General features: G+C 40.3%; 4 protein-coding genes across 4 annotated transcripts; 2 read left to right on the top strand and 2 right to left on the bottom strand.

Moving 5' to 3' along the window:
- Positions 1 to 830: 830 nt before the first annotated feature.
- LOC109992834 (MAM domain-containing glycosylphosphatidylinositol anchor protein 1-like) lies at positions 831 to 4675 on the top strand. The gene is made up of 5 exons (XM_065950950.1): positions 831 to 1197; positions 1332 to 2033; positions 2163 to 2288; positions 2384 to 2415; positions 3477 to 4675. The coding sequence occupies exons 1-5, from the start codon at positions 1143 to 1145 to the stop codon at positions 3594 to 3596; spliced, it is 1035 nt and encodes a 344-aa protein (XP_065807022.1). The 5' UTR covers positions 831 to 1142; the 3' UTR covers positions 3597 to 4675.
- A 1286-nt stretch (positions 4676 to 5961) lies between these two features.
- Positions 5962 to 11167, top strand: LOC109992836 (uncharacterized). The gene is made up of 6 exons (XM_065950949.1): positions 5962 to 6029; positions 6118 to 6462; positions 7378 to 7719; positions 10012 to 10134; positions 10235 to 10266; positions 10379 to 11167. Exons 1-6 carry the CDS (start codon positions 5987 to 5989, stop codon positions 10553 to 10555), a joined length of 1062 nt encoding a protein of 353 aa, XP_065807021.1. The 5' UTR covers positions 5962 to 5986; the 3' UTR covers positions 10556 to 11167.
- Positions 11168 to 17590: 6423 nt separating this feature from the next.
- Positions 17591 to 20450, bottom strand: LOC109992844 (uncharacterized). Its single transcript, XM_020645615.3, has 3 exons — positions 20311 to 20450; positions 19852 to 20217; positions 17591 to 18537 (listed from the first exon to the last, which is right to left on the bottom strand). The coding sequence occupies exons 1-3, from the start codon at positions 20339 to 20341 to the stop codon at positions 18077 to 18079; spliced, it is 858 nt and encodes a 285-aa protein (XP_020501271.1). The 5' UTR covers positions 20342 to 20450; the 3' UTR covers positions 17591 to 18076.
- Positions 20451 to 24195: 3745 nt separating this feature from the next.
- Positions 24196 to 26844, bottom strand: LOC109992810 (uncharacterized). Its single transcript, XM_029279659.2, has 6 exons — positions 26783 to 26844; positions 26271 to 26612; positions 25832 to 25882; positions 25585 to 25692; positions 25414 to 25448; positions 24196 to 24427 (listed from the first exon to the last, which is right to left on the bottom strand). Exons 1-6 carry the CDS (start codon positions 26823 to 26825, stop codon positions 24326 to 24328), a joined length of 681 nt encoding a protein of 226 aa, XP_029135492.2. The 5' UTR covers positions 26826 to 26844; the 3' UTR covers positions 24196 to 24325.

Genomic DNA, 26844 nt, shown 5'->3' with positions numbered 1-26844 from the left:
GGGAGGGTTGGGACGAAGATCGACCAGAAAACTGAATGCTTTGCCTTTGCCAAAATTAACCGCAATCAGTGAAACTCAATCAAACAAATGTCTATTATAAACTAAGCTACAGCAACAAAGTATTTACAAACAAACAGAGTAGCACACGTGTTTATGCGTGTGTGTGTGGGAGAGAGAGTGAGAGAGTTGGGGCAGAGTGAGAAAGAAAAAGCATCATGTGGTGACGTCACATGGGCACAAATGGGTGGACAGAGAACAAAGGGAGCTGTGTGGCTTGGCCTTTGAAGCAGCTTGAGCTCTCTGAGTTAAACACAAGGAAGCCAGTGGCTGGATTTCATTCAACGGCATGTACACTGGTTTTCCTGATGGTGAAAGCAGTTCAGCGTTTAACTGAAAGTAGGCTAGCACAGCAGTGAATAAAACACAGAAAGGCGAATACGGCGGATCGGCTACAATGAAACAAATGCAGCAGCTTACAATACTAATAACTTAAACAACAGCTCTCCTTTGTGGTAGTTGGCTATCATGTGATTGACCTAGTTAGGTTTAGCATTATTTTATAATGCTCACGTTACAACAGGAGAGAAACTCTACCCATTGTGAATGGTATCATCACCCTGCTAAATTCACACATTGGCATAAACGAGGACCTCTGGTGGTGCTGCTCAGTTTGTAACCTAGACTTGTGCCATGTATGAAATAGGAGCCCATTTCTCGATGAAAGATCTCCCACCAATACCATCTAGTGACACTTGCATCAGTGAGATATAATAACACACAGCATAGCTGAATAACATTCTAATTATCTTGTAATTTAAAACTGGCACAGTTATGATACAACCCATCTTTGGATGAACACCATGTTATTACAATGTTAAAATACATCAAATATCATAACAGGAAGAAAGAATGGAGACATAATTAGGTCAAAAACTAAAAAGGTTGGAGGTGTTTAAAATGAACACCAAACTGAGCTGCTGAGATCAGTTTGATGTGGCTGTTTCTGGCGGTGAACATCTTGACTAGTTTCCATAATAGGACATGAGGTGTCACTACAGGTTGACCAATCAAAAGCAGTCTTCCCTATGAGGTGTTGAGAAGAGATCAAGAGTCTTCTCATTCAGCACTGCAATTTGAGCACGATGACAGCTCCAAAGTTACTTTTCTATTTCACATTTCTCATCTTGGACAAAAGTGGTGAGTTGTGTTTTTTTCTTTTAGTGTTGGGTCACTCTACTTGTCTTAGACTCTAAATGTGTTCCTCTAATATTGCAGATAGTACAACAGTACATATTCATTGCATCTGTACTCTGTCTCTCTTGTCACTTCAGCTCAGATGACCAATCTATCCTCATCTGTTCATCAAGAGAGAGAATTTATATCAGCTAATGTCGGAGACAACATAACTTTGAAATGTTCCTCTGGAAGTAATAGGGTAAGACGTTTTTCCTGGTATAAGCAACCTCTCGGACAGAAACCAAGACTGATGTCTGCCTTCTATGAGTCCAATAAAAACATTGCATTTAATGATGAGTGGAAGAACAATCCACGCTTTACACTGGAAGCCGTAAATGGTGGAAATCACTTGAATATCACAGATTTACACATTTCAGACACAGCTTATTACTACTGCGCAGTTAGCATTTCAATAACTTATAAATTTGCAGTGGGTACTTTAGTCAGCGTTAAGAGTTCAGGTTTGAATATCCCGGCTACGGTTTATCAGTCAGAATCTGAGACCATCCAGCTTGGAAGCTCTGTGACTCTGAACTGTGCAGTCCACACTGGGACCTGTGATGGAGAACACAGTGTTCACTGGTTCAGAAACTCTGAAGAATCTCATCCAGGACTCATTTACACCCATGTCGGCAGCAATGATCAGTGTGTGAGGAGCCCCAACACAGAAACAAACACCTGTGTCTACAACTTACCATTGAAGAGTGTCAATAGCTCTCATGCTGGGACTTACTACTGCGCTGTTGTCTCATGTGGACGCATTCTCTTCGGAAACGGGACCCACCTGGACATTGACAGTAAGTGACTTTCCTGCTGAAACTATTGCTTTCTGATAAATAGTCATAATTACCATATGAATATACCTAATCCAGCAAAGACTCTAAAAAGCTGCTCCGCAACATCTCCTCTTGTCTCTCTCTTTGCAGAAGAAGACTACTCTCATATCTTGGTGTATTTCTTGAGTGGAGCTTTGACATTAACCACCATCGTTAGTTTTTCACTCACTGTGATACTGTTCAGTATTAGGAGGAAAATCCGCTTTCACTCTGGAGGTAATTAGTACTTTTTGTTTCTGTGTGTATTGATTGAACATTGAATAATAGAAACTTAAAAGATTTGAATAAAATGGCTCTTTATTATTTTTCAGGAACTTCGGCTTCTTCTGCTACGAATACACAGGTATTTACATCAAATTTATTATAAATTACATTTCAAACATATCTTAATATTAGAAAAAACGAGAGGGATTTTGGTTTTGTATTTACTCCGTCAGTGCTCCCTAATAGTCAAAATATTGAGTAGAAAGTAGAAATGTCCAGAATAATGTTGAACTTTCGGTATGACTGCCAGATTTAAGTCTTAATCAAAGAGGAAAGATGTTATTCATCATTTGGAGAAGATGTTGAAATGTAAATGAAAAAACCTTTCTCTTCTGCAATTACAAGCAACTGGTATTAATGAAAATTTAGACCTTATTCTTGACTTACTCTTCGCAGTTATCACTTTTACGCTGATGACCCTCAGTTGTACGTCTCTGTTAAACCGACGGACTACAGCAACTCAATCTCTCTAGAAAACAGCTGGGCAGCTCTCAAGAACTGAATGTCCCATCATTTTCCTCAGCTTACTTCAGACCAAACTGAGCATCTTATTTTTGGCCTTGAACTTTCCTCAAATAACATTCCAGTTTGTAAAACTCAGCATTTTAATAATCCCATACATCATGGAGTGACCACTTATGTCATCAAGCAACAATCCCTTTGTGATTTCACAAATAAAATTCCAAACAAAAGATCACTGCTGTTTTAGTTCAATGACTTTAAAATGCACTCTCCCCTCCCCTTAAATCAGCTGAATCTGTTCACTAACTTGAAAAAACGTGGATGATCTGTCGCCTTTGATCTGTGTATGTGAGCAGGATTGGAGCAGCCATTTTAAATGTATTGGTGTTTTAAGACCACTATTATGAAATAGTAAATCTCCCCATCTGATATGTTTGATTTGCAATTTTGTGATTTTATTAACTCCTATTCTTGTTTTTTCTGTTTTAATTTTTATCTACCTTATCTAACTCATTGATGCAATGCTCTTCTTTAATTTGGGACTAGAAATGTGCTTTATAAATACAGTTTATTATTATTGTTGTTGTTGTTTTCCAGCTCAGAATAATTACTTAGAATTCTTTAACTTTTAGTTGTTGTTGGTTACTTATTGGGATTTTCTGTTTTTTCTGTGTCTAGGGTCCCATAAATGAAGATAATCTTCATTACGCTGCTTTAAGGGTAAACCAGGCCAGAAGATCAAGAAGACATGTGGACGACACACTAGCTGAATGTGTGTACTCCAGAGTAAAGACATAAATCATGACGCTTCATCTTTGGCTACCTGTGGCAGGCCATAAACTATTTACTGTATTTACCGGTTATTTGGCTTTTCAGACAACAGGGATCTTTCACTTTTTTGTGTGCAGCCCTTTCTCCTCCCCTGTAGTGTGTCGGTGTTTACTTGGGAGAATGTGTCTGTGATTGCTGGTGTGTGTCAGTCAATCAGACGCTGGTGCTTGTGCTACGTCTGATTAGTCAGTTTAAATAGAATTGCTGCCTCCTGATTGGATCAAGCCTGACATAACAGCTTTTAATGGTGCCCTTCATTAGATCTCAGAACTCAGAAATTCCGAGTTGCCGGTCCGATACGTAATCAGGAACGCCCCCTGAAGTCGTAATTCTGACTTGGAAGCTGCTGTACGTCAGCAGTAACGTTTAAACTGTAACTATTGTGTTAATTAGCAGCTTAGTCCTCTTTTTGTGTAACTAAATCGATCACACCTATAGTGGTGTGCAAGTTGTATCTGTGGACATGTTGTCATGTTACTAAACTATCAGATAGTGTGTTGTTATTGCCTGGTATTAGCTTACAAAACAAAGGTACTCAAGGAGGAGACCATGTTTCTTGTCCGACTTGTTGCAGACTCGCAACTGGAACTCGGTTAACTAAGGTGTGATGTCATTCCCAGCTCTGAGATCTTAGTTCTGAGGTAAAAGGAATAAACCATAAATCTCAGCTGTTGCAGCCCGCTCTCCTTCCTTCACATCACACTTTTACTAATACCAGCATTTAGCTCTGAGATCTACAGTCTTTAGATCGTTGAAAGTTATGGAGGCCTGAGTTTTTTAGATTGTGTGTGTTAGAAACTATATTTAGATTCTGATAGATTTATTGAGTGTTAGTTTGTAAATAACTTTTGATAAATAGATTATTAAACACTTGATCAGCAGTATAGGAATGAATAGCCTTTTTTGATTGTTCCTTTTTTTTCTCCTTTTTATGAGTCAATTTATTAAACTTGTGTTTTTGGTTGGGAACATTGGGGATTTTATTCGATTTTGCTTGATGTTTTAGGCACTGCCCAACTCTGTATTAAAGTATACTGCTACTTGAACTAGTGCTGCCTGCTTTCTTGGGAGTGGGAAGGGTGGGGGTCACTTTCACATTGTGTCTATGTTCCCCTAGACAGTGGGGACAACAGTAACTTAAAATAAGAAACAAACAAACCAAAAGTAACTGTGTTTGTATCTCTACACATTTCTAATTTTTCTTTTAATAATTCATGTATCATTCCAGCTGACGTTAGCGTAAACTCGCCCACCAAATCAATGTCAATAAACCTTAATCTCACATAAAGTAACAAGTAACAAGTGCTTTTATATTCCTGTAGCCTAGTTAAACAGTGTGAATTTGAAGTGAGGATGAGAGGGCATGAGACGACAGGCTTCAGTCGGCAGCCATACACTCACACGTTTTAGGCTATGTGAAGGCATTTGCGGATCTTGCAAAGCAGGAATGTGGCAAAAGTTATGTGTAAGATGAGCCAATGGAGAGGCCCGCCTCAGTTGTAACCGATGATTTGTGTGAATTTTCAGGGCTTACAGCAAAAAAGCTAACTTTTCTGCCATTATTAAATAACTGAAATTTTCAAAATTGGTCTGCATATCTGCAGATCTGTGTGAGCATTTGTTGATCTTTGTATGTATTTTCAAATAGTTTTCCACAATAATAGCTCCATATGGGCCCCTCTGGGGGGAAGCCAAAAATCTCAGGGAGGGCAGGAGTCTTTGTCTGCTCTGTGGCTCTCAAATGAGATTTTAACAAACTAAAACCATGATAACACACTTACGTGATAATTTATACAAAGGATTTTAAATAAAAACTGGTGTGTTTAGGCCTTTTCAGTTCAGATTTTTTTCATGAAAACATTTTAGCTAGACTCCATATTTTGATAGCAATGTCTTAATTTTTTCCTTGTGGCCCCTGGTGGTTAGTGGTGGTGGGGGGTTCAGCCTTTCTTAGATACAAGTAGTTCCCTTCTGCAAGGGAAAAGGGTTAAAAACCACTTAATTTAATTCAATTGAAATACTTCTTTCGAGGACACTATGTGGCTAAAGTTTAACTAAAATCCAGGACCTTCAGTTCAAGACTAAATTGCAATCTCTATTCTGCAAACCTCATTGTGGTTTACCTGTTTGCTGCCAGTCAATGTCAAACACATCACAACATATTGTCTTCAATCTACTGCCACTGATATACAAAGGGGTCATGGTGAGGTTTATTTCTGCTTCACTATCAACCACCCAATCATGTTCTAGTTTTTTTTAAACAACTGAGAGGTGTGGCCTGATGAAGGAGTGCTGAATCTGTTAGTTTTGCTGCCGCTCCAGTAACTGAGAATAGCTGTGGAGGAGAAGCCGACAGGATGATGCTGTTCTTTGTGAATCTCTGCCTGCTCTGGACGTTATGTGAGTAACACAAATCTACTTGTGGAAAACTTGTACTGCCCACCCTTACACATAAAGCTGATGATTGTCTTCTGTTTCCGTGTTTCAGGTGTGGCACAGTTAGATGACATGTCTCAGCCTGTTTCTTTTCAAACAGTGAAGCTTGGAGAATCAGCTTCTATTGAATGTCACATAAAGAATGAAACGCATAAAAGAGTGTGGTACAAATTGAATACATGGAGGAGCCTACAGCTAGTGGCAACATTTGATACTAAATATAACAAGAGTCAAATTGCTGATACATTTCATCAACGTTACTCAGTCAACTTTAACAGAATCAGCAGTAATCTGAGCATCTCTGCAACCACATGGGAGGACACTGGAACATACTTCTGTGGAGTATTGTACTTAAATGATGTTCGTTTTGGATCAGGAACCTTTTTGATGCTGAAAGGTATTTATCACTCAAGCATTCCATGTGCTCTAAACCTCGAAATATGACAATCCAGATATTTGTCTTTTGCATGAGTTTTATAGCAATGCAATGCTTAGTTAACCTTCTTAAATAAAGCAGACAAGTTAGCAGTACCTAATAGGAAACATCTACTTACCTAACCTACATGTTATGTAACCACTATATGATATGTTTCAGATTGTCAGTTATGTTATCATAGACTGTATATCAACATTGACGGAGCAAAAGCATCCTGCTGACTGGCTGCAGTATTGGTCATAATTTCTGCCTCCTTCATGTTCACAGATGGAACATGGGTCAAACTATTGAGTTAAATGAGTCCTGCTGATTTACTTTACGTTGCATTTTACATGAGCGTCTGCCTAATAATCTGTTCTGCTATGGACTGTACTCTGGACTGTGTCTAAAAGGTTATATCAATGAGTTAAACGAAAAGGGTGTGAGTTCAATTCTACGTACCCAGCAAGCTCAAATCTGCACGTCTTGGCTTCAAACACTGCAAGATGTCAGCAGCCGCTTCTCTTGTACAACGGAAGGAGACAGAGACATGTTGTCCATTTTGATAAACACCTCAATGCATGCTACCAATGTACCTAGCCCTAACCCTAACTCCATGAAAAAAGTAGACTTTACTAAGACACCAAACATTGTCTTTTCAATGAAGTAGACGCTTGCCCCCAGACTAACACAACATGTTAAACTATATCGCCTACCTTTAATTCCATATACAAGCAATGAGTCATGAGGATGCAGTATCCAAAATTGATGCTAGTGTGGCGCATCGTATATTTTGACAATTTTGGTCAATGATGGAGCAGGCTTTAAATATGAATGTAATTTTAGTTAAGAGAGGCTTTATGCTAATGTTCCCATATTTTGTTACTCCTTTCCTAGGTGCAAATATGATCAGTGATTCTGTTGTCCAGCAGCCAGGGTCTCAGACAGTCCAGCTAGGAGACTCTGTGACTCTCAGTTGCTCTGTTAACACTGGGCATTGTGCAGGTGAACACACTGGTGTCATGTGGCTGAAAAACTCTCCAGATTCTGGGGCACAAATTATTTCCTCATCTGGATATAAGAACCACAGCTGTGACAGGACTGAGAGTGGACAAACGACCTGTGTGTACACCTTGCTCATGAGGAACATCCGCTTTGATGATGAGGGAATGTACTACTGTGATGTGACTTTATGTGGACACATGCTGTCTGGGAACGGGACCAGGATTAACATTAACAGTAAGATGAAATCGATTTTGTATTAAGAGTTGGGGCAGAGTCTCTACTTCAGCGATGGTGTATAAATGTGTATGAATGGGATTAGTTCAAACTTATGGCCACATAGCTCTCTATGCCATCAGGTAGTGAATGGGTAGTTGTGACCTGGGGTGTAAAAGCACTTAGGGCACGGTCACACTGGTCATCTGTACCGTGCTGTACCCAAGCACAATTGCCCCCCGCTGCACCATTCCCACGCTGGCCAGCACGGCCCGCGGTCATACTGGCCAGGACTAACCGTCCCTAAGCACGATTACCTCTAGTAGTACATAGTACAAGAGGTAATACAACACATGCACGCTTTATGTTATTATGAAGCGTGCTCAGTTAAGGAAGTTAAGTTGGTTAATAAAACTATATTTTTATCCATGAAAAAATAGCTTTGATTGTAGTACAAAATGGAAAAGATACAAAACTAAACTTTTAAAGGCTGGTAAAATGAACCTCAGGCTCTACGAGTGTCCTTTACTTGATGTAGTTGGAGCCTGGGTTGAACATCTATCGTGCTGAGAGAGAGAGAGAGAGAGAGAGAGAGAGAGAGAGAGAGAGACACGCGCAGTCGAGTCCGCATCTGCACATCAGAGAAAAACACAGAGAGCATGACAGCTACTTTACTGACTTTGCAGCTTATTTTAAGCCATTTTAATTAGACACAGCAATACATAAATAAAAAAATAAAATAGAGTCTGTGCGCGAGTCCGTGCGTGAGTCCGCCCGGACACACTGGTCAAACGAACTGAACTTTAGGGTTGAAGCGTGCTTGGGCACGGTACGGATGGCCAGTGTGACCGCGCCCTTAGAGTAGTCAGAAGACTTTAAACTATTGATACCCACTTTTACAGTATTTAATTAATTTCCACACTTGAAGGTTAAATTACAGACACTGTAAAATCCAAGATTAAGTCCAAAGCAAACTGAAAAGATGAATCAATTAAGGTTTCAATGGGTCAACATAGAAATATTAGACAGCTATACTACCATACCTCATTAATTGTTTTAGTCATTTTGGAGTAAACAATGAAAATGTTCCTTTGTTTTTACATTCTCAAATTTTATCATTTGTACTTTCTTCTGAAACATCTTTGAGGTTTCCACTTTTGGTTAGTAATTGGTAAATGGACTTTAGTCTTCTTACTACTCAAAGCTCTTTTAGACCACAGGGCACATCTACCCATTCATACCTATTCACACAATGATGGCAGAGATTGCTATGTAAAGCATGTGGGGTGGCTGTGGCTCAGTTGGTAAAGACACATCAACCCAAGTTTGTCAACAGCGCGTGCATGTGTATGAATAGGATTAGTTATTTCTGATGGTCACTTTACATACCTCCATCTGTGTGTGAATGGGTGTGAATGGGTAGATGTGAACTGTGGTGTAATGGCACTTTGAGTAGACAGAAGACTAGAGAAGCGCGATACAAACCCAAGTCCATTTACCATTTAAAGTGACCGTCAGTCTTTACTTCTCCCAATAACACAAATTTATAAGCTGCCAATGAAGAAAGTGGAGTTACTTGGGGTTAAGTGTCTTGCCCATGGACACATCAGACATGATGGGGATCAAACCCCGGACCTTATGATTGAGAGACAACCAACTCTTACCACTGAACCACAGCCGCCACGAGAATACAACAAATTTTTTAATAACATTTTACAAATCATTAGAATTGATGAGCCATCGGATGGTCAATTAAATGTTAAAATAATCATTATTGCAGCCTTCAGTCAAAGTTTAAAAACAGGTCCAATTAGAACAAAAATGCATAATCTGTAGGCACAGTATACTCGATTTGTCAGAATCAGAAGTGTTTCTGTTTCATAGTCCACAGGTATCGTTCTTGCAAATTATTGAGCATTGCCAGCACACAACTCTTCTGCAACACCTAACGGATATTCAGCTGTAAATAAAGTCTACAAATCCCAGCCTAGATGTTGTTTTCTAATTCCAACACCATTCCCGCTTTGATACGGACTTTAAACAACGGCAAGTGAAACAGAAATCATGACTGAATCGCTAATGACTGGTTACACTGTTGGCCACAAAAAGTTAGCTATGGCTGCAGATAGCAAATGGGTTCCATTACTGAAGATATGGAAATCAATACAATTGGGGTGAAATTACCCTTTAAATATCACCTACTAATACTGGCTGTCATAAGCAAGTGCGTCCAGTTTGTTCAAAACTGAGTAAATCAGCACTGTTATGAAAAAATATATGTTTTTAACCAAGTTTGTTTACTTTTTTCTGCAGACACAAAACCAGTGGCATTAAGTCCAGCTGTTATTGCCCTGATCCTGTCAAACATCGCTCTTGGGATTGTGACACTCGTTCTTTTATGGAAATTCTACACAAGTCGGAGAAATAATTCCACAGGTATTTCAATCTAAATGTTTAATCAGAATAGCGTCCATGTTTTCTTTCTTTCTGCAGTAACTAAGTAAGTCACTGTCTTTATTTTTGATTGCTCTTTCAGAGGTAACAGGTAGACGTTCTGAAGACTGTCAGGTAAGAGTTTGTCTTTGCACTCACAGCACCTTTTCTCTGATTTTTAATGATACTGTTTCTGTGTCTGTGGTTCTTCACTAACCATAATCATCTTTATTTAAATTTCTCCCAGGCTAGTGATGGAGTACTCTATGAATTTGAGTCTTCAGCCCCTGAAATCCTCCAAAGAACACCTGAGGAGAAAACGAGTGTAGATTCTGTGGTTTATTCTGATGTAAGACACTGCCAGAAGAACAGGAAGCCTTGTTTCAGTAATACAGAAAAACACGTACAGCTCAGCAATATGTAGCTTATATTAAATGTATATATGATATTTAGAGGTATACTGATATGTGTAATTTAAAACAAAATAACTATTAGGTCTCATCAGACTTTAGAGGAGCTTGGACATTCGGGGGGAACTCCTAAAAGAGCCGTCACTTCAGAAAGGAGACAGTTAAGGCGGTTGGGCGTCTTAAAAGGATGCCTCATGGAGGTTTCTGGGCATGTCTGACTGGGAGGAGTCCCTAGGTAGACCCAGAGTTCACTGGAGGGACTATATATGGCAACTGGCCAGGGAATTGCTGGGAAGAGGGATGTCTGGATTGACGTATTTTGCCTGTTGCCACTGTGAAACACCCTCGGATAAGCGGAAAAAAAATGGATGGATGGATGTTGTACCCGGCAAACAGTCTGGCTAATGTTCACAAATTACATAAAAATGTTTATAATATGACTGACATAAATAAATAAAGACTATTTTTGTATATTCATATTGATTGTGTAAATTACAAAATAATGTATTTACTAGCATCATTGGTGCTAAATGTAATCAATAATTGTAACACCCCACCCTGCTACCCTGCTAACAGCTTAGCACTTCTATATGACTCCAAATAAAGCTGCAATGAGCAACGTCGCATATCTGCAGTGCAGATTGTATATTTAGTCCTAGATGACTTGAATTTGCCAAATCCATAGGCTGTATAAAAAGATGGACAACATGACGGCCTCTTGTGACTGGCAGTATGAAGCCTGCCTCCTCCATTTTAACAGATGGGTCAAACTATAAAATCTAAACACACAACATCATTTTTTTTTTCAAACACTGATTCTGCAATTACAGTGAGTTCTTATCATGCTCATTTACCTCAAGTGTTACTTTTTGTTTTTGAGAGGTTTGCTTAAACAAAATGGGTTCATGTTACAGCTTTGTTGTTGAACAATGCAGCTCTTGCAAAGTTCTGTACCACAACAGCAGAGCAGAGGAGGGATGCTGAGAAGAGACATAACCAAGCCTTACAGGCAGTTTCCATTTTGTACAAGAAATAAAGAGAAAGAGTTCAGAGATCACTACTTTAAAGCATAATCTGTCAGGATGTGAGCTTAGTCTCTCCCCGAGATACACCTCTAACAACTCTTACTTAATGCACTGCTGTGTCTGGATGTCATAAGCTTCTGGTTTTGTATTTTGTTTCTATCAGAGTTTAGATTTCCTTTCTTGTTTTATTGTCTCATTCTTCCTTGGTGTTTCCCTTGGTGTGTTTCTTTATTTTTAATGTTTCCCAGTTTAGTCTTTAAGGTTTCCTGTTTTACTTTGTCATTTCTTATCCTTCTGTTTCTCTCTGTCCTGTGTGTAAAGTAACAATAGTGTCACATACTTGAGTTCTCTGTGTGTCTGTAGTGTTTCCTGTTTTATTTTGAAGGTCTTGTCCCCATTCTTGCCTTGCCTTACTTCCGACCTTTGTCTGGTTTCCCACCATGTTGATTGCCCTGATTGTCTTCACCTGTGTTGTCTCACCTGTCACCTGTCACGTCTCAAACATCCGTTGTCTTAAGTACTTTTCAACCCTGTCATGCTTTTTCTTTGTTTTTTTTAACCTGTGGCTTCTCTTTGTGATTTTCCTGTTGTTTTTTTTTTACGTAGGAGTTTTGTTTGACATTTATGGATTATTTTGGTCTCCTGATCAGGTAAGCTTTGCCTTTTGTTTCATTAGACCTTTTTGAGCTCTGCAGTTGAATGCTTTAAATTCAGAACTGTGACACTGGATTTGACCAGCAGGCTTAAGATATTGATACAGTATTGCGGCCTTTAAATGAGCTTGTCATTTCCTTGAACTGCATTTCCCAATATATTGGTCTCATCTTGTCTCACACTGGTAGGTGTGAATTTTTGCCAATTGTTATTATGAAAGAGTTGAGCCACTTTCTTGGTTCACTTTGGCCTGTTCTAACTTATCTGGAGTCGACTAACTGCTGCTTTAAGTTGAAGTACATGTCAAATGTCTATGTGGAGAAAAATGAATGAATGGCCATGCTAATTGACTTTGGCTTGTTTAAATAAAGTTTAAATTTGAAATACAAAGCAAGGGCTTTGTGGTCAGTCCAGTCTGTCTCACAGATTAAAGCATCTTAAAAATTTCCACCGTCTATAAATACCTTCTTCTAACCAGAAATGCAAGTGCAGACTGCAGCTTTGGTTTTGACTCCTGTGGTGAATAAGGTATGAGCTACTGAGAAAAGCTTTCTGTTGGTGGGAACTTCAGTCACAGCTCGAACACAGGAAGACTGGCCACTAGAAGCCACAGCCTGCAGCAGCTCAGAATGAGGTCAAGAGCAAAGATAAGAAGCCTTTAGAAAGAAAGCTATATGTGATTTACAATTACAAACTGCCTCGACTTGATTTGAATAAAGAATGCTTCGATAAATATAGAATCGCTGAGTTGATTTTCACTGTCTTTGCACGGAGCTGCACATTGTAGCCATTTGGTAAAGTGACATAGACACCTTTTGTCACCTCAACTGCTGCAGCAGAAACTGCAGAAGCACCCCTGCTTCATCTATGACTAATCTGCAGACAGTGGGTGATTAAATACTGAACAGAAAAAGGCATGCATGATAACACAACCATAATATTTTCTGTCCCCTGACTAACAAATTTGCAGATGCATTTCCTCTGAAGGATGCACAAATTTTTATTTTTCAACCAAAAGATTTGTATTTGATCAACAATTAAACAATGTGTGCGCCAAATGTTTGTTTTTTTTAATTTAAAAGTTACTCTAATATATCAAGTTCGTTGTAGAAAACAGGTCACATCTCCCCGCCTCAGTGTGACTCTTCTTCTTGTGTCGGCTTGTGGTGGTCGATTTAAAAATGAATAAATAAAAGAGAACTATATACTTTGGTAGAGTTTGGTCATGTTCCTGTTTAAGACCCTGTGCTCTCTTTGCAGTGGTATGTTGGTGGTTTTAAGCAGGATGTCCTCCTTTTGTTGCAGAGTACCTGAGTTACTCATCTCTGAGACTGTCAATAAACACAGGAACCTGTTTGTGAGATCAAAATGCATGTTTAGAAGCATAAGAGATGCTTCACAATGTTACTCTGTTTAAATGCAAACAGCTTGTGAGAAGACAACAACAGAGCTGTTATGCAGCCCTGTGGTTAGAGAAAGTTTATGATAAATGGAGTTGAGCTTGTTTTGTGCGTTTCTAGTCTTCTGACTACTCAAAGCACTTTTTTTTTTAGTTTAGATAGTTTAGATGTTTATTGCCATTTGTACAGGACAGTACAGGTACATTGGAATTCTTGTGCATTTCTCCCTGAGTCAGCTTCTACAAAAAAGTTAAAATTATATATAAAATAGACTAGCATTGTAAGAAAAAAAGCAATTACAAAAAAGTAAAAATAAGTAAGTTGTATTAACAGCTAAGCAAATTAAAATAAACTGTACAGAAGTTATACACTGTATTAAAGCAAAGATATAATACAAATTAAAAATAACAAGGGGAACACTGTACAATGAAATGAAAATATAAATATGTTTTCTTATTGCACTTATTATCTCTTATTGCACCTGAGATTATTGCACACATATTTTTCACATTATATAATTGCACTGTTTTTTGTTTTTAAGGTTAATATTGAACACTTGTATTGCACTGTGAGGTGGTCAGCTGTCCATTTAGTCTGTGAGGTGTGGGGTGAGGCACTTCCTTCCCATCTTAATGTCCTGTGCTACAAGTCTCACAGCAGCAGGGAAAAAGCTGTTGTGGTAGCGGGCCTTGTGGGTGGAGATGCTCTCTGGCCTGTGATGTCGCAAGTTATAGCCCGAGTTCTTCCACCTGAACAGAGCATGAGCTGGGTGCTGTTTGTCCTTGAGGATGCTCTGTGCTTTTCCCCTGCTGTGTGTGTCCATGTGTCCATGTGTGTGTCCATGGAGGGGAGGTTGGAGCCAGTGATTCTCTCTGCAGTCTTTATGACCTGTTGAAGCGATTTCCTCTCAGACAGTGTGGTGTTTCCGAACCACACAGTGATTCCACTGGTGAGGATGCTTTCAACGAGTCCTCTGTAGGCCTGGGTGAGGAGCTGACGTTTAAGTCCAGTCTTCTTCAGCAGCCTGATAAAGTAGAGCCGCTGCTGTGCTTTCTTCACTGTTTTAGCAGTGTTTTGGGCCCAGCTCAGGTTTTCCGCGATGTGAAGACCAAGGAACTTGTAGCTGTCAGCCCGCTCTACCACAGTCCCCTTGATGGTGAGAGGCTGCAGAGGGGGGGGGCTTTCCTCCTGAAGTCCAGAATGAACTCCTTTGTCTTGTCTATGTTCAAAACTAAGTCGTTGTCCTCTCCATAGACAGTGACTTTGTGGACCAGCTCCCTGTAAGGGGACTCATCCCTTCATCTGATGAGGCCAAGGATGGTCGTGTAGTCTGCATATTTAATGATGATGCTGTTATTGTCCTGGGGGGAGACGCAGTCATATGTGTACAGTGAGAAAAGTTTTGGGCTGAGGCAGCAGTTCTGGGGGGTTCCTGTGCTGACTGTGAGCTCAGCAGAGACCTTTGTTCCCATCCTCACCACCTGTGGTCTGTCTAGAAGGAAGTCCAGGATCCAGTTGCAGGTAGGTGTCAGTACTCCAAGGTCTGCCAGCTTCCCAATCAGCTTCATTGGCCAAATGGTGTTAAAGGCGGAGCTGTAATCCAAAAAGAGGAGGCATGCGTACGTGTTGTTAGTGTCCAGATGTTCCAGTGTGGAGTGGAGTGCCAGGGCCACCGATCTGTTGGTGCGGTAAGCAAACTGTAGGGGGTCTACAGTGTCTGGAATCACAGAGTTGATGGAGTGTAGGACCAGCTTCTCCAGGCACTTCATGGCCACCGGCGTGAGTGCCACTGGCCTGAAGTCATTCATTGTGGTTGTATGTGGTTTCTTAGGGACTGGAACTATGACAGATGATTTAAAGGTGCGTGGGACGGTTTCCTGCATGAGAAGGTCTTGATGATGTCTGTGTACACCTCTGCCAATTGTTCAGCACAGGCTTTTAGGACTCTTGGTGCCACCCCATCAGGGCCAGCAGCCTTGTGGGGGTTCACCTTCTTCAGAGCCCGAAGGACCTGTGTCTGTGTTACTTGTAGTGCGGTCTCCTCTGGGTTATGGGGGGACTTTGTAGGGGTGTCGCTGTTCTGTCTGTCGAATCTGCCATAGAAACTGTTCAGTGTGTCTGGTAGGGTGGAGTCACAAACTTCGACTCTGTTTGTGTTACTTCTGTAGTTGGAGATGGACTGTATTCCCTGCCACATACTCTTCGTGTCCATGTAGCAGCTTTCAAGTTTTTGGGAGTATGTTCTTTTGGCAGCTCTGATGGACTAGAGTAGCTCGTACCGAGCATGCTTGTACTCCACGGTGTCCCCTGACTTGAAAGCTGCACACCGGCTCCTGATCTTCATGCGTATATCTGCATTGAACCAGGGCTTTTGATTAGGAAACACATGAATGGTCCGGGAGGGAATACAAACAGAGGTGCACCAATCTATATAGCTGCTTCCGATGTCCGTGTACTCATCAATGTTTGTTGTGGCTTCCTTAAAAATATTCATGTCTGTGGCCTCTAAGCAGCCCTGCAGTTCTGCCAGTACAGTGTCAGTCCACATCTTCACAGTTCTGACTGTGACTGGGTTTGCTTTCAGCTTTGTGGTGTAAGTAGGCTGTAGCAAGACTGCTAGGTGGTCAGACTTTCCTAAGTGAGGTTTGGGGACAGCAGCATAAGTATTTTTGATGTTACTGTAGCAGTGATCCAATGTGTTGTTACCCCTGGTGGAGTTTGTGGATACTTTCCCAGAGGTTACAGTGATTTAAAATCCCCTGAGATAATAAAAGCAGCATCTGGGTATGAGTTCTCATTTCTAGAGATCATGTCGTGCAGTTCTTTGAGTGCGTTATCCTCGTTAGCAGAGGGGGGGGGATTTACACTGTACTCAATATAATGCACTGCAGTTCTCTAGGTAGGTAAAATGGTCTGCACTCCACGTCTTCAGTACACAACTGCGATATTACCGTGTTGTTGGTGCTCCAGGACTTTTTGACAAGAATCGCTGTCCCTCCCCTGCGGGTCTTGCCGCAGTACGCTGTCTTGCGGTCGGCTCTGAAGAGCGTGTAGCCTGCCGGTGTTATGGCTTCATCGGGAGTCCTGTCTCTGAGCCACGTTTCACAGAAACACAGCACAGAGCAGTCCTGAATGTACCTCTGTGTAGCCATCCTACTGAGAAGGTCGTCCACTTTATTTCCAAGCGACTGGACGTTGACAAGAAGTATAGCCGGGAGGGTTAGCCTACCCTTGCTAACCAGGTGTCGAAGTCTTTGCTCAGCGCCTCCCCGCCTGCCTCGCCTCCGTGTCGGTCTTGGGGTGCCAAGCAAACCCCCGGCTGCGGCCTGGCCCTGCGTTGTTCCGGCAGCTCCGGGAAGGAGTCAAGCAGTTTGGCGTTAAAATGTCCTTTGTGACTCATCTCACCAAGCTGTATCAGTGTCGCCCGATCATATTTAACACTGGCCCTAATGTATCGCACATTAAACGAAAGAAAAGAAAACAATACCACGAAAACTACAAAAAATTTGACTCGGAGACCTAAGCTATGTCGCCCACAGGGGAGCGCCATCTTGGATTTACAGGATTTTACACCACAGGTCACACCTCCACATTCACACACTGATGGTAGAGGCTGCTATGTAAAGTGTCCATCAGTATTAGCTAATCCCACTCATACACATATATATGCCACCGATGAAGCGGAGGGATTGAACCCCCGACCTTCCTTTTGAGAGACGACCAACTCCTCTAACTGATCGTTGGGGTTATGCAGAGCTCATACAGGCATTAATTACTGTATGTTGGGGTTTTATGTCGTCAATTTGACGTGATTATTAATAGATTTGAGGTATTCTCAGTTCCTGAAATAATTTTTTTGGATGGGGATTTTGCCAAACGTATCTAATGGAAGCCCTAAATATGTACAAATTTAACTTATCACAAAAAAAACACCATTTCTATCTTGGAATAAGAAGAATTGGTCAAGATATTCAGTTTTAAACCAGATTTTTTTTATCAAGGGGAATATGTGTAAATAAAAAAATCTGTATTTTTATAATAATAACTTTATTTATATAGCACCTTTTAAAAACACAGGTTTACAAAGTGCTTTGACAAACAGCAAAGACAAGAACAAAGTAAACTAAACCAAACAGAAGAACATAAACAACAGCAAGAATGAACCAAATACAAAATACTAAAAATAATAAAAGACAATCCAACAGAAAAGAACCCATATAGCAAGATACCCAACAGACATATATAACCCGACCATTACAAGAAGCCAAGCAGGACAAGAACCCAACAGCTGTTCATATATAAATGAGACTGACAGTAGCTTTGTTAGTTTTATTCAGTAAAGTGTAATATACAAAACAGAAAGCGTGTCTAATATTTGGTTTAGCTATTGTGATAATCTGTAATGTAATGGAGAGTCTATTAGGTCAAAGTTTTGAACTGAGAGGCAAACCATCGATCATTTGGGACTTTTTCTGCTCTTCTTGAGGTAAACCAAGAGACAAATCGTTGCAAAAAACAAGAGGATCCCAATCCTAGTAATGGAGAGATAGACCAAGATTCTCATCTGGGCCATCTGCTCCTCAGCATCATCTTTGACGAGCAGCTTGCTCCCATCGCCGAAAAGTATTTCCCCGCAGGAGGCCACAGCGCAGTAGTAAGTCCCAGCATCAGACGAGCTCACGTTCACCTTCTGCAGATGGTAGACGCAGCTCTGTGGAGGGGAACCCTGTGCAGAGACTTGTTTACACCTGTTGCTCTGTCTGTGAAGTACTCCATTGTGAGATCCCTTTCTGAACCAGTAAACACTGAGTTCTCCATCACAGGTCCCAGTGTGGACTGTGCAGTTCAGAGTCACAGAGCCTCCTGGCTGGATGGTCTCAGATACCGGCCCCTGGTCTATTTCTTTAATGCTGGCTCCTATAATCCACAGAGGGGGTAAAAAAACAAACAAAGAATCAGTCAAATAAAAAAACACTTTTCCTGTATTTACAATAATGAGTGTATTAGATTCGTTCGATGAGACTTACCACATACCAGTATAAAACGACTTCATAACCCTTACTGCAGCCGCCAGCATCAACATGTCACATGACGCTATTGAAAATTCACCCCCACTCATTGAGTATTGCAAAGGTCTGCTGAACAATGTGATAGGATTCAAAGCGACTTGGATATGGCTCGTGGCATCACTTTTTTTATTTGACATCTTTTCTCCCTCATTAGGTCATAATGGTGCATTTAAAACGGTGGCATCCTGTTAAGTTGACGAACTTTAAGGATTGAAAATGACTTCTCAGTTTAAGAGAAGTGACATGAGGATGTGGGCAGTGTACGCCTTTTTTTTTCCCCCTGAGAAAAGACTTCGTCCTTTATATCTGTGTGACTTACATTCTTGATTTACAGTTATTTTAAGAGGCATAAATGGCATTTAAAGCTTCTCATGATGATTTTTTTTTGGTTTTGAAACAGAGTTTTATTTATATTTATGTCTCTGTAAAACCTTGCAAAAGCAAACTAGCCCATAAGCAATGAGATCAATTATTTATATTTAGTTTATTACTTGTTTTTAATGGCTGATAGGTCAGACAAAGCAATAAACAGCACAATGCTGAAACAGTTTTTTACATTTTCCACCACAAGCATTTAAGATGATTTATATGTTTGACTGTCTAAAATTAGCAATCGTATGCGTGTACTGGACAAGATCAGAAAAAATGTAAAGCGTACTAGTTTGGCCACAGGGGGTGTCAAATTCAAAACAAATTTAACCAGGTTCATAGTTAGCTTTAAATGTGTCATTTCTGCTATATTTTGGTTTTTAAATTTGTTGTCATAGAATTTTATATATGGGCCCTAATTCTTCATCTAGTTGTTTCTTTGGGAAAATAAATGAAAACAAGTAAATATGCACATTTATAAAGAGCCTGAAGAAAGTGTAGGCACCTTGACTGGTCGTAGACTACAGACACTGATTTTTGGGAGCCTTTGGTAAATATTTGATGTTCATTATCAGGCACTTTGACATACAGATTAGAGGAGCCAGTATTTTGCCTATTAAAACTAGTTATTGCCTAATTACTAGTTTTTACATGATATTTAAGATCTTACAAACTAATTGGCAAGAAAAGTGGCAATTATGCATGTGCAGGGCAATAAAGAAACGAGCAGATCTTTGCTCACCTCTGTAATATAGCTACAGTCAAAAATCGAAAACAAAGACAAGCACTGTACCTTTAACACTTAGGAAGACCCCATCTCCAAATTCCACTATGTTGGAGTGTGAGCTTCCACAGAAGTATGAGGCCGAATCTGAGAGTTGGACGTCAGTGATGTGTAAATGATTGGCCGACTCCGTCCTCTTCAGAGAGAAACGAGGGTTCTTCTCCATCCAGGGGAAGACTTTGGAGGGCTTATCATACTTATAAATAGTAGACATGAGCTCAGGTCCACGTCCTGGGGTTTGTCGGTACCAGGAGAAGTGCACCGACACCTGGCTGTCATAGAAGCATTTTAAAGTCACGTTCTCTCCAACAGTGGCGGATACAACCCCAGTGTCCTGTTGGATTGCTGGCAAACAGTCGACAGCTGACAGGTGAACTAGATAAACAAACACGAAGAAATTAGCTCACATTTTATTTTAGGCGTTAAATCATATGATACATTGGCTGAATCTTACATGAAGAGACTTACATACTCCACAGAGGATCATATACAGATGCATCGTCCGAGACTTTGAAAGCACTGACAGTCTTGAGCCAAGAAGCGTGCAGCTAAAAAAAATGGTGTTACATTTGATTGGTGCCAAACCAAAGTAGGCCAAACCAAATGACCTTTTAAACAACCGCCGACTCAGCAGAACATGAATTCACAGTAAAAAAAAAAAAATATGGTTATTGTATGCTGCCATTCTACCAACTATAGCACAGCACAAAATAATGATTACGTTTCTGTACTGGCTGATTTTTTTTTTTTGTCATTTGAGGTTAAGTCAGCGATGTTTACTAAAATAAGGACATTTTAAATGTTTCTCCAAGCAGGTTAATCAGCTGCTACTGACCAGTTGAATGAATTCCAGGCATGTTTGAAGTTTTGGTCGTACTACCGGACATACAGTGAGAGCAGCACATAGTGATGATTCTAGAGACGTTGGGGCCCTAGGCAAAAATCTATTTGGGGCCCTCCAACTGGCGTTCATCACCATCATGTCCCCCAGTGTCCCAATGCTTACTACTCTTCCTCTTTTTTTCCTGATAATTCCTCTTAATTAAAGTTTGTCAGCCTTTGGGGCCCCCTACTGATCTGAGGCCCCAAGCAGTTGCCTGCCTTGCCTGTTGACAAGCAGTGCCTCTGAGAGCACAGCCAAGAGTTAAATCCCCAACTTCAGGGGGTTTTTTTTGTCCTGATTACACCTGTGCAAACTAGCAGAAAGTGTCTGAAATCACCATGGCAACAGCAAACAAGCCTTTTAGATCATTTTTAGATCAAACAAGCCTCATTTAGATTCTGATAGTCGTGCCTGATGATCAGATCATACAGTGTGAGCACGTAAATCTTGAGCTTTGGTCATGTGTTGTAAACGATTCAACCGTACAGGGTGAGCTGACAATCCACCATGACTTTAACACATCTGTTCAGTTTACAATGCGCTGGAGATGAGTTTGATATTAATATCAATATTAATTAATATTATCAGTTCCCTCGTGCCAAACTCAAAATGAAACACGCCCAAGGTCTAGTCAAGTCATGTGACCACTCATAGCACTCTTACACTGCATGTCATATTCACCCTTTCACATGCACATTCGTAGACTGACAGCCATTAGGATAATACAATGAATGTTTATGTTACCATGACGACTGTATTTGGTATTGAACAACAATCAATTTAGTGTGGCTAACGATGCTTTTACAACTAAAGAAGTTACAATAATATTCATTTTTTAAGAGTCTTGTGGTTTTCTGTGAAGGAAGAGATAGTTTTATTCTTTGAGAGTGTTTGGTCATATGTTTGTTTTTGACTCTGTGCTCTCTTTGTGGTGGTATGTGGGTGGTTTTGAGCAGGATGTCCTTATTTTGCTAAAAGGAACGTGTGTAACTCTAACTCTGAGGCTGTCAATAAACACAGGACGGGTTCTACCACTGAGCCACAGCTGCCCCCAAATACCAATCCTCATAAATATCACATTGGAAAGCATCTATGTGATTATAATATCAAGCTCCAAACTTCAGTAAAATCATACACACTGTAAGATATTCAACCCTACACTTCAAACAGACACGCAGTCATTTACAAAAAGATAAAGATCTGTACTGCCCCCTAGAGGGTGTAGTATTTGTTCATCATAAACTGTGATTCTGCCTTCTCTGTTGTTATATGGTTACAGCATAACACAGTGATTTTGTTGATTACAGATTAAGATCTTGTAGGATCAACTCCACTATGCATTAAGTCCTTATGTATAAAGGGAGAGAATGGCTGTGTGAACAGTCAATACAGCTACCTCTGAGTAAAATCACAGCACCAGGACATTAATATTCTGACTTAACAGGGTTCGATGTAAAAGTACAAAAGCAGAGAGGTGGTGGAGCATCGTCATAATCTCAGTTTAAAATATCTAGAAAGGGCTTATGATACGTGATGGTCATCAAATTGGAGAATGGATGACAACTTAGTCTGAATCTCATTTAGTGTAGTGCTAAAGTTTTTGCAGAGGCAAGTTTCTTTCTCTATTGCTCTCCGTTTCTGTCTTTTTTTCTATTTGTTGAGGTATTTGTTGACGTATGAGTGAAGCATCTTGTGTGTGTGCAGTTTGAGACCCTATGTCTCCTCCCCCTCTGTCATTTTCCATTGTGGTAAAATTAGTTTCAGTCGATGTGAAAACAAGAAGAAGACTGGCCTTGAGCTCTCTGCACAAGACCACAACCTATCACACTAAAAATAACATCCACTTCCCTTTCTGGAAGCCTTGTGTTGCCTCTTGCATGCACAGGCAGGTGCATGCAACTTTGCTATATTTTATAACCGGAACAAGGTGGCTAAACTTTCATTGCAAGTATGAGACCAACACTTAAATTGCCTCCACACCCAGCATCCACATTGTGTAAGCAGTGAGTGTAATGCATCCATCTGTGGGCATGTTGGTCCTTAAATGAGGTGAGGGTAGAGTAATCAGAAACTGAAAAGACAAGATAAGGTGAAAATCAGGAACATCAGGCCATACTTCAAGTTCAAACATTAGCTGACGTTAGGCAAATTTTTGTTTCATTTACGTATGACAATAGATAAGGATGTTTATAATGATATAGTAGTGCCTACTTATATACTCCTACGTGTCCTTTACATTGGGGAGGGTGGATGTTAAAGGGATACTTCACCCATTTGCATTAAGCTTTGTATCATTAGAAACCTGGTAGTATTTTTGAATGATGGTGCATCCCGCCCTCAATTTCCCCTGAGATGGGAAGTCTTTGTTTTTTTTAAGTCTGAAAAGGAGCTTCAATCGGAAGCTGTTGTGATTAGCGGGGTGAAACTACAACGCTAGTTCCTCTACAGCTACAGACTTATGACAGATCAGTGCGGGGAACTCACTCCCAGAATCAAAACTTAACGTCCACCATATTGCTTGGAAGCTATGCTAACAGGCTATATGGAGAAAGCTGATAATGGCGAAAAAATATAAATATAGCGGCGAGACGGCTGCCGACAGGCAGGTCTTGTGTCTTGGCTGCTGAGTTGGCAGTTGCCGGCGGCGGCCACTGCCAACTCAGCAGCCGAGACACAAGGCCTGCCTGTCGGCGGCAGTGAGGACGAGGTGCTGGAACGGACTGGTAGTGTCAGTGCTCTCACTGTTTGTCTATGGACACAGACATAGAGTCTGTTTTCTGACAGGAATTTCCAAGATGCAAATTCCTTCTGGAAGAGATCTCAGAATCAGTTGTGTAAACGGCCGTATGTGTTGAAGTAAACATGTCTGTAAACCTGACCTTAGTGGGAGTGGCCTGCGGTGCTGTGCATTCTGGGATTTGGTGTCTTTCATCCACATGAGCCAAAAAGACACTTTTTGCCTTTTCTCGGCCAAGAAGGCACCAACTTCAAAATGTATTTCACATTTCTACTACATATATGACCCAATGTCAATACAGATTCATGTTTCAACGGGGGAAGTATCCCTTTAAAAAATGTAGAGTTGACGGACCTTGCTGTCATGTAACTGACATTTGGTTCCTGTCCGATCTCTGCCCAGCTGTTCTGTTGTAGGTGTCTCTTCTGAGGGCATTTTTGCACTCAAGAAGCTGAGTTCTTAAAACCCTGAACTGCACTGGTTGTGTATTGGTGGAGGCCTTTGATCTACCATGGCCTCTCGGTTTGGCTTAGACCACAGTGTGCTGATATTTCCTGTCAAAGAAGTGTTGTGTACTCACACCTTGACTGCTTGACACATCTATATCTAACTCTGGATATAAAATACACTGACTGTCAAATATATCGTTAATGGCCCCTCCTTCAAAAACCACCAAACACACTTTTATTGGCTAAACAGACTTTGACTGAAAGAATGGAAATGGAGAATTAACTCTTTGCAGATCATCAATCAGTTCTTTATTTGAAAGCACAGATTGGTTAACTCTCACCAACAAGCCATGCAAAAGTACAAAGCATTGTAATACTATATGATACAAGATCATGTCCAGCCACCTCCTTACTCTATCTGGTAGCAGCATACAAGACATTTGGCTCCGGCTCTCTTCTTTTGGCTTTAGATCGAAATGTCACTGCTGCGTAGTTCAGTTCATCAGAGGCCTCAATCTGTGAAAGAGAGTATTTATAGTCATAATGTGATCACTTGAAATGAGTTTTATTCCCAGAAAAGAGCAACATATTCTGGATCTTATAAGTGATACTTCAGCCATTTGCTTTAAGCTTTGTATCTTTAGAAACCTGGTAGTATTTTTGAATGGTTGTGCATCCCGCACTCATTTTCCCCTGAGGTGGGAAATCTTTGTATTGCTAAGTCTGAAAAGGAGCTTCCGATGACGCAAAAATCATTATTTTGTGTCATTGGAAGCTGTTGCGGTTAGTGGGGTGAAACTACAACGCTAGTTCCTCATATTTTCGACCACTGAAGCTACAGACTTATCACAGATCAGTGGGTGGGAACTCACTCTCAGAATCGAAACTTAACGTCCGCCATATTGCTTGGAAGCTATGTTATGGAAAAAGCTGATATGGATGAAGGGGATTTTGAATGTCTTGTGCTTATTAGACCCAGAGAAATCCTTAGTTTTATAGCTGAAATGGGATGTGTCTTGAGATGCCATGGCAGACACATGTTTATTGTTTCCGTGGAAACACCGGATGTTATGTCAAAGCCCGCTGCGTGAATTGCTACTAAAAGCTGCCGATTGTTGCTGTATGTCCTGCTGTGATAGAATCCTAATGTAAATTATATTTGTCGCTAATCATATTCTTTTCCTCAGGCCAGTTTCGCCCGTTCATTTTCACTACAATAAACTCAGAATTAGTTTTTATCGGGGATAGGGTTGTTGGGAGTAACAGGGACAATCACTCCCATGATTCCCTGCCAGCCTCAGCGCAATCTTTTGTAATTGGTTGTGCACAAGAGCCCCTTGGTGGCAGAAGTTACATATTGTGCCTTTAATGTATATGGACAGGAAGTATGTAAGTCTATCAATACACAAATATTTCAGGAACACATTAAATTAACACCAATGAATATCATGTCATTATTCTTCAATCACAAACTGTGTTGAAGTAAATTGAGTTGTATTTACCTCAGTGTGTCCTGGATTCTGTCTTTCTTCAGCAGCTGAGTGACAAAATAAAACATCTTGGTTAGAGGTTAGGGTTCATTGAACGTTGTCTTTGGTAAACTTGAAGACCATGAATGGACAGAAATTCAAAATAATTTACAAATGCAATAAAAAGTACATTATAAAACATACCTGTCTGAAGTTTCCTAATTTTAGCACCCAGACCGATGACAACCATGACAAGCAAAAGAGTCAAACCACCCAGGATCATGCTCACCAGAGTCGCTGCTCCATCACACTCTTCAACAAGAAAGATCATTGTGTCAGAATACTTTTTTTTTTTTGGAGACTTAAAACCTGACAAGATCAAACCAAATTCATTAAGCTTTTAAAGATATAAGAAGTCTGTGCATTATAGAAATGATAATAATAATCGTACTTGAAAGGTTACTGTCCGTTCTGTCCATGTCTTCATCTGCCTCGTTGCTTCCTATTAAACATATTTAAAGAAGCTTAGGTCTTTAGTTGCTGTTCCATTAGACTCTTCTACAGAGAAAGATCATTTCTTCAGACTCTGTTTTCCTTTTGGAGACTTCAAATCCAGCTAGCTTTTTAACATGAAGGATTTAAAATGTCAGAAGTCTGTTGAATAAAGAAAACTTTTGGAGAATATTACTTGTAGAGTTGCTGTTCATGCTGTTATGAACGTCATTGCTGCCTATAAGAGAAGGATTTAATCTTAACTGATTTACATCAAAATATAAAAGAAGATTTGATAATAGAAGATATTTTAAGATTTTTTTTCTTTTCAACATAAGCTGAAAAAAATAATGTGATGATGGGATCCAAGAGAAGGAAAAAACTTAAAAATATCTTACCTTTGATCTTTAGATGTATCGTAGTAAGAAATGGATGTCCATCTTTGTTAAATCCACAGTAATAAATTCCAGACTTGTTTAAGTCCACTGAACGGACTTTGAGAAAGATGGTAGAGGTGTTGGACGACATAGTGAATGTATGATTACTGAATCCATCATGATAGCGCACTGTGCTGGTAGGATTGGTCATAGCAGAGACACACTGGATGTCGGCTCCTTTGACAACTTTCAGCCAATATCTGACTTTTAAATTTTCGTCCATGCCAGAGCACATCAGTGTGACATCTTCACCAGACTGGACCTCCACAGTCTGAGACTCAGAACTTGAGACAGAGATCCAACCTGGAACAAACAGATGAGTGACCGAGATATTAAGAGTCAGAACCTGAAGGTAAAACACTTCTCTTCACATGAGTTAACAAATATGAGATAAGTGGATAAGATGCATTTAATGCAGATGAATCAAACAATATTAAACATATCAATGAAGTCACAAATGATGAAACACTTACTGAGGCTGCAGAGAAGGAAAGCTTTTATCAGCGCTTGGTTCATCGTTGTGCGTATGACTGTG

Source organism: Labrus bergylta, chromosome 22 (assembly GCF_963930695.1).
Source record: "Labrus bergylta chromosome 22, fLabBer1.1, whole genome shotgun sequence".
Classification (NCBI taxonomy): domain Eukaryota; kingdom Metazoa; phylum Chordata; class Actinopteri; order Labriformes; family Labridae; genus Labrus; species Labrus bergylta.
This window is presented reverse-complemented; position numbering and strand designations above follow the sequence as displayed.

What these genes read in the sequence shown, in the direction of transcription:
- LOC109992810 (XM_029279659.2), bottom strand. Translation starts at nt 26,825, where the DNA reads ATGAACCAAGCGCTGATAAAAGCTTTCCTTCTCTGCAGCCTCA. An exon ending in TTTCCTTCTCTGCAGCCTCA is followed by an intron (nt 26,613 to 26,782) that starts GTAAGTGTTTCA and finishes TGTTTGTTCCAG; the next exon opens with GTTGGATCTCTGTCTCAAGT. An exon ending in AATTAGGAAACTTCAGACAG is followed by an intron (nt 25,449 to 25,584) that starts GTATGTTTTATA and finishes TTTGTCACTCAG; the next exon opens with CTGCTGAAGAAAGACAGAAT.
- LOC109992844 (XM_020645615.3), bottom strand. Translation starts at nt 20,341, where the DNA reads ATGCATCTGTATATGATCCTCTGTGGAGTAT. An exon ending in TATGATCCTCTGTGGAGTAT is followed by an intron (nt 20,218 to 20,310) that starts GTAAGTCTCTTC and finishes TTGTTTATCTAG; the next exon opens with TTCACCTGTCAGCTGTCGAC. An exon ending in GGTCTTCCTAAGTGTTAAAG is followed by an intron (nt 18,538 to 19,851) that starts GTACAGTGCTTG and finishes TGTGGATTATAG; the next exon opens with GAGCCAGCATTAAAGAAATA.
- LOC109992834 (XM_065950950.1), top strand. Translation starts at nt 1,143, where the DNA reads ATGACAGCTCCAAAGTTACTTTTCTATTTCACATTTCTCATCTTGGAC. An exon ending in GACCCACCTGGACATTGACA is followed by an intron (nt 2,034 to 2,162) that starts GTAAGTGACTTT and finishes CTCTCTTTGCAG; the next exon opens with AAGAAGACTACTCTCATATC. An exon ending in CTTCTGCTACGAATACACAG is followed by an intron (nt 2,416 to 3,476) that starts GTATTTACATCA and finishes TTCTGTGTCTAG; the next exon opens with GGTCCCATAAATGAAGATAA.
- LOC109992836 (XM_065950949.1), top strand. Translation starts at nt 5,987, where the DNA reads ATGATGCTGTTCTTTGTGAATCTCTGCCTGCTCTGGACGTTAT. An exon ending in GACCAGGATTAACATTAACA is followed by an intron (nt 7,720 to 10,011) that starts GTAAGATGAAAT and finishes TTTTTTCTGCAG; the next exon opens with ACACAAAACCAGTGGCATTA. An exon ending in GACGTTCTGAAGACTGTCAG is followed by an intron (nt 10,267 to 10,378) that starts GTAAGAGTTTGT and finishes AATTTCTCCCAG; the next exon opens with GCTAGTGATGGAGTACTCTA.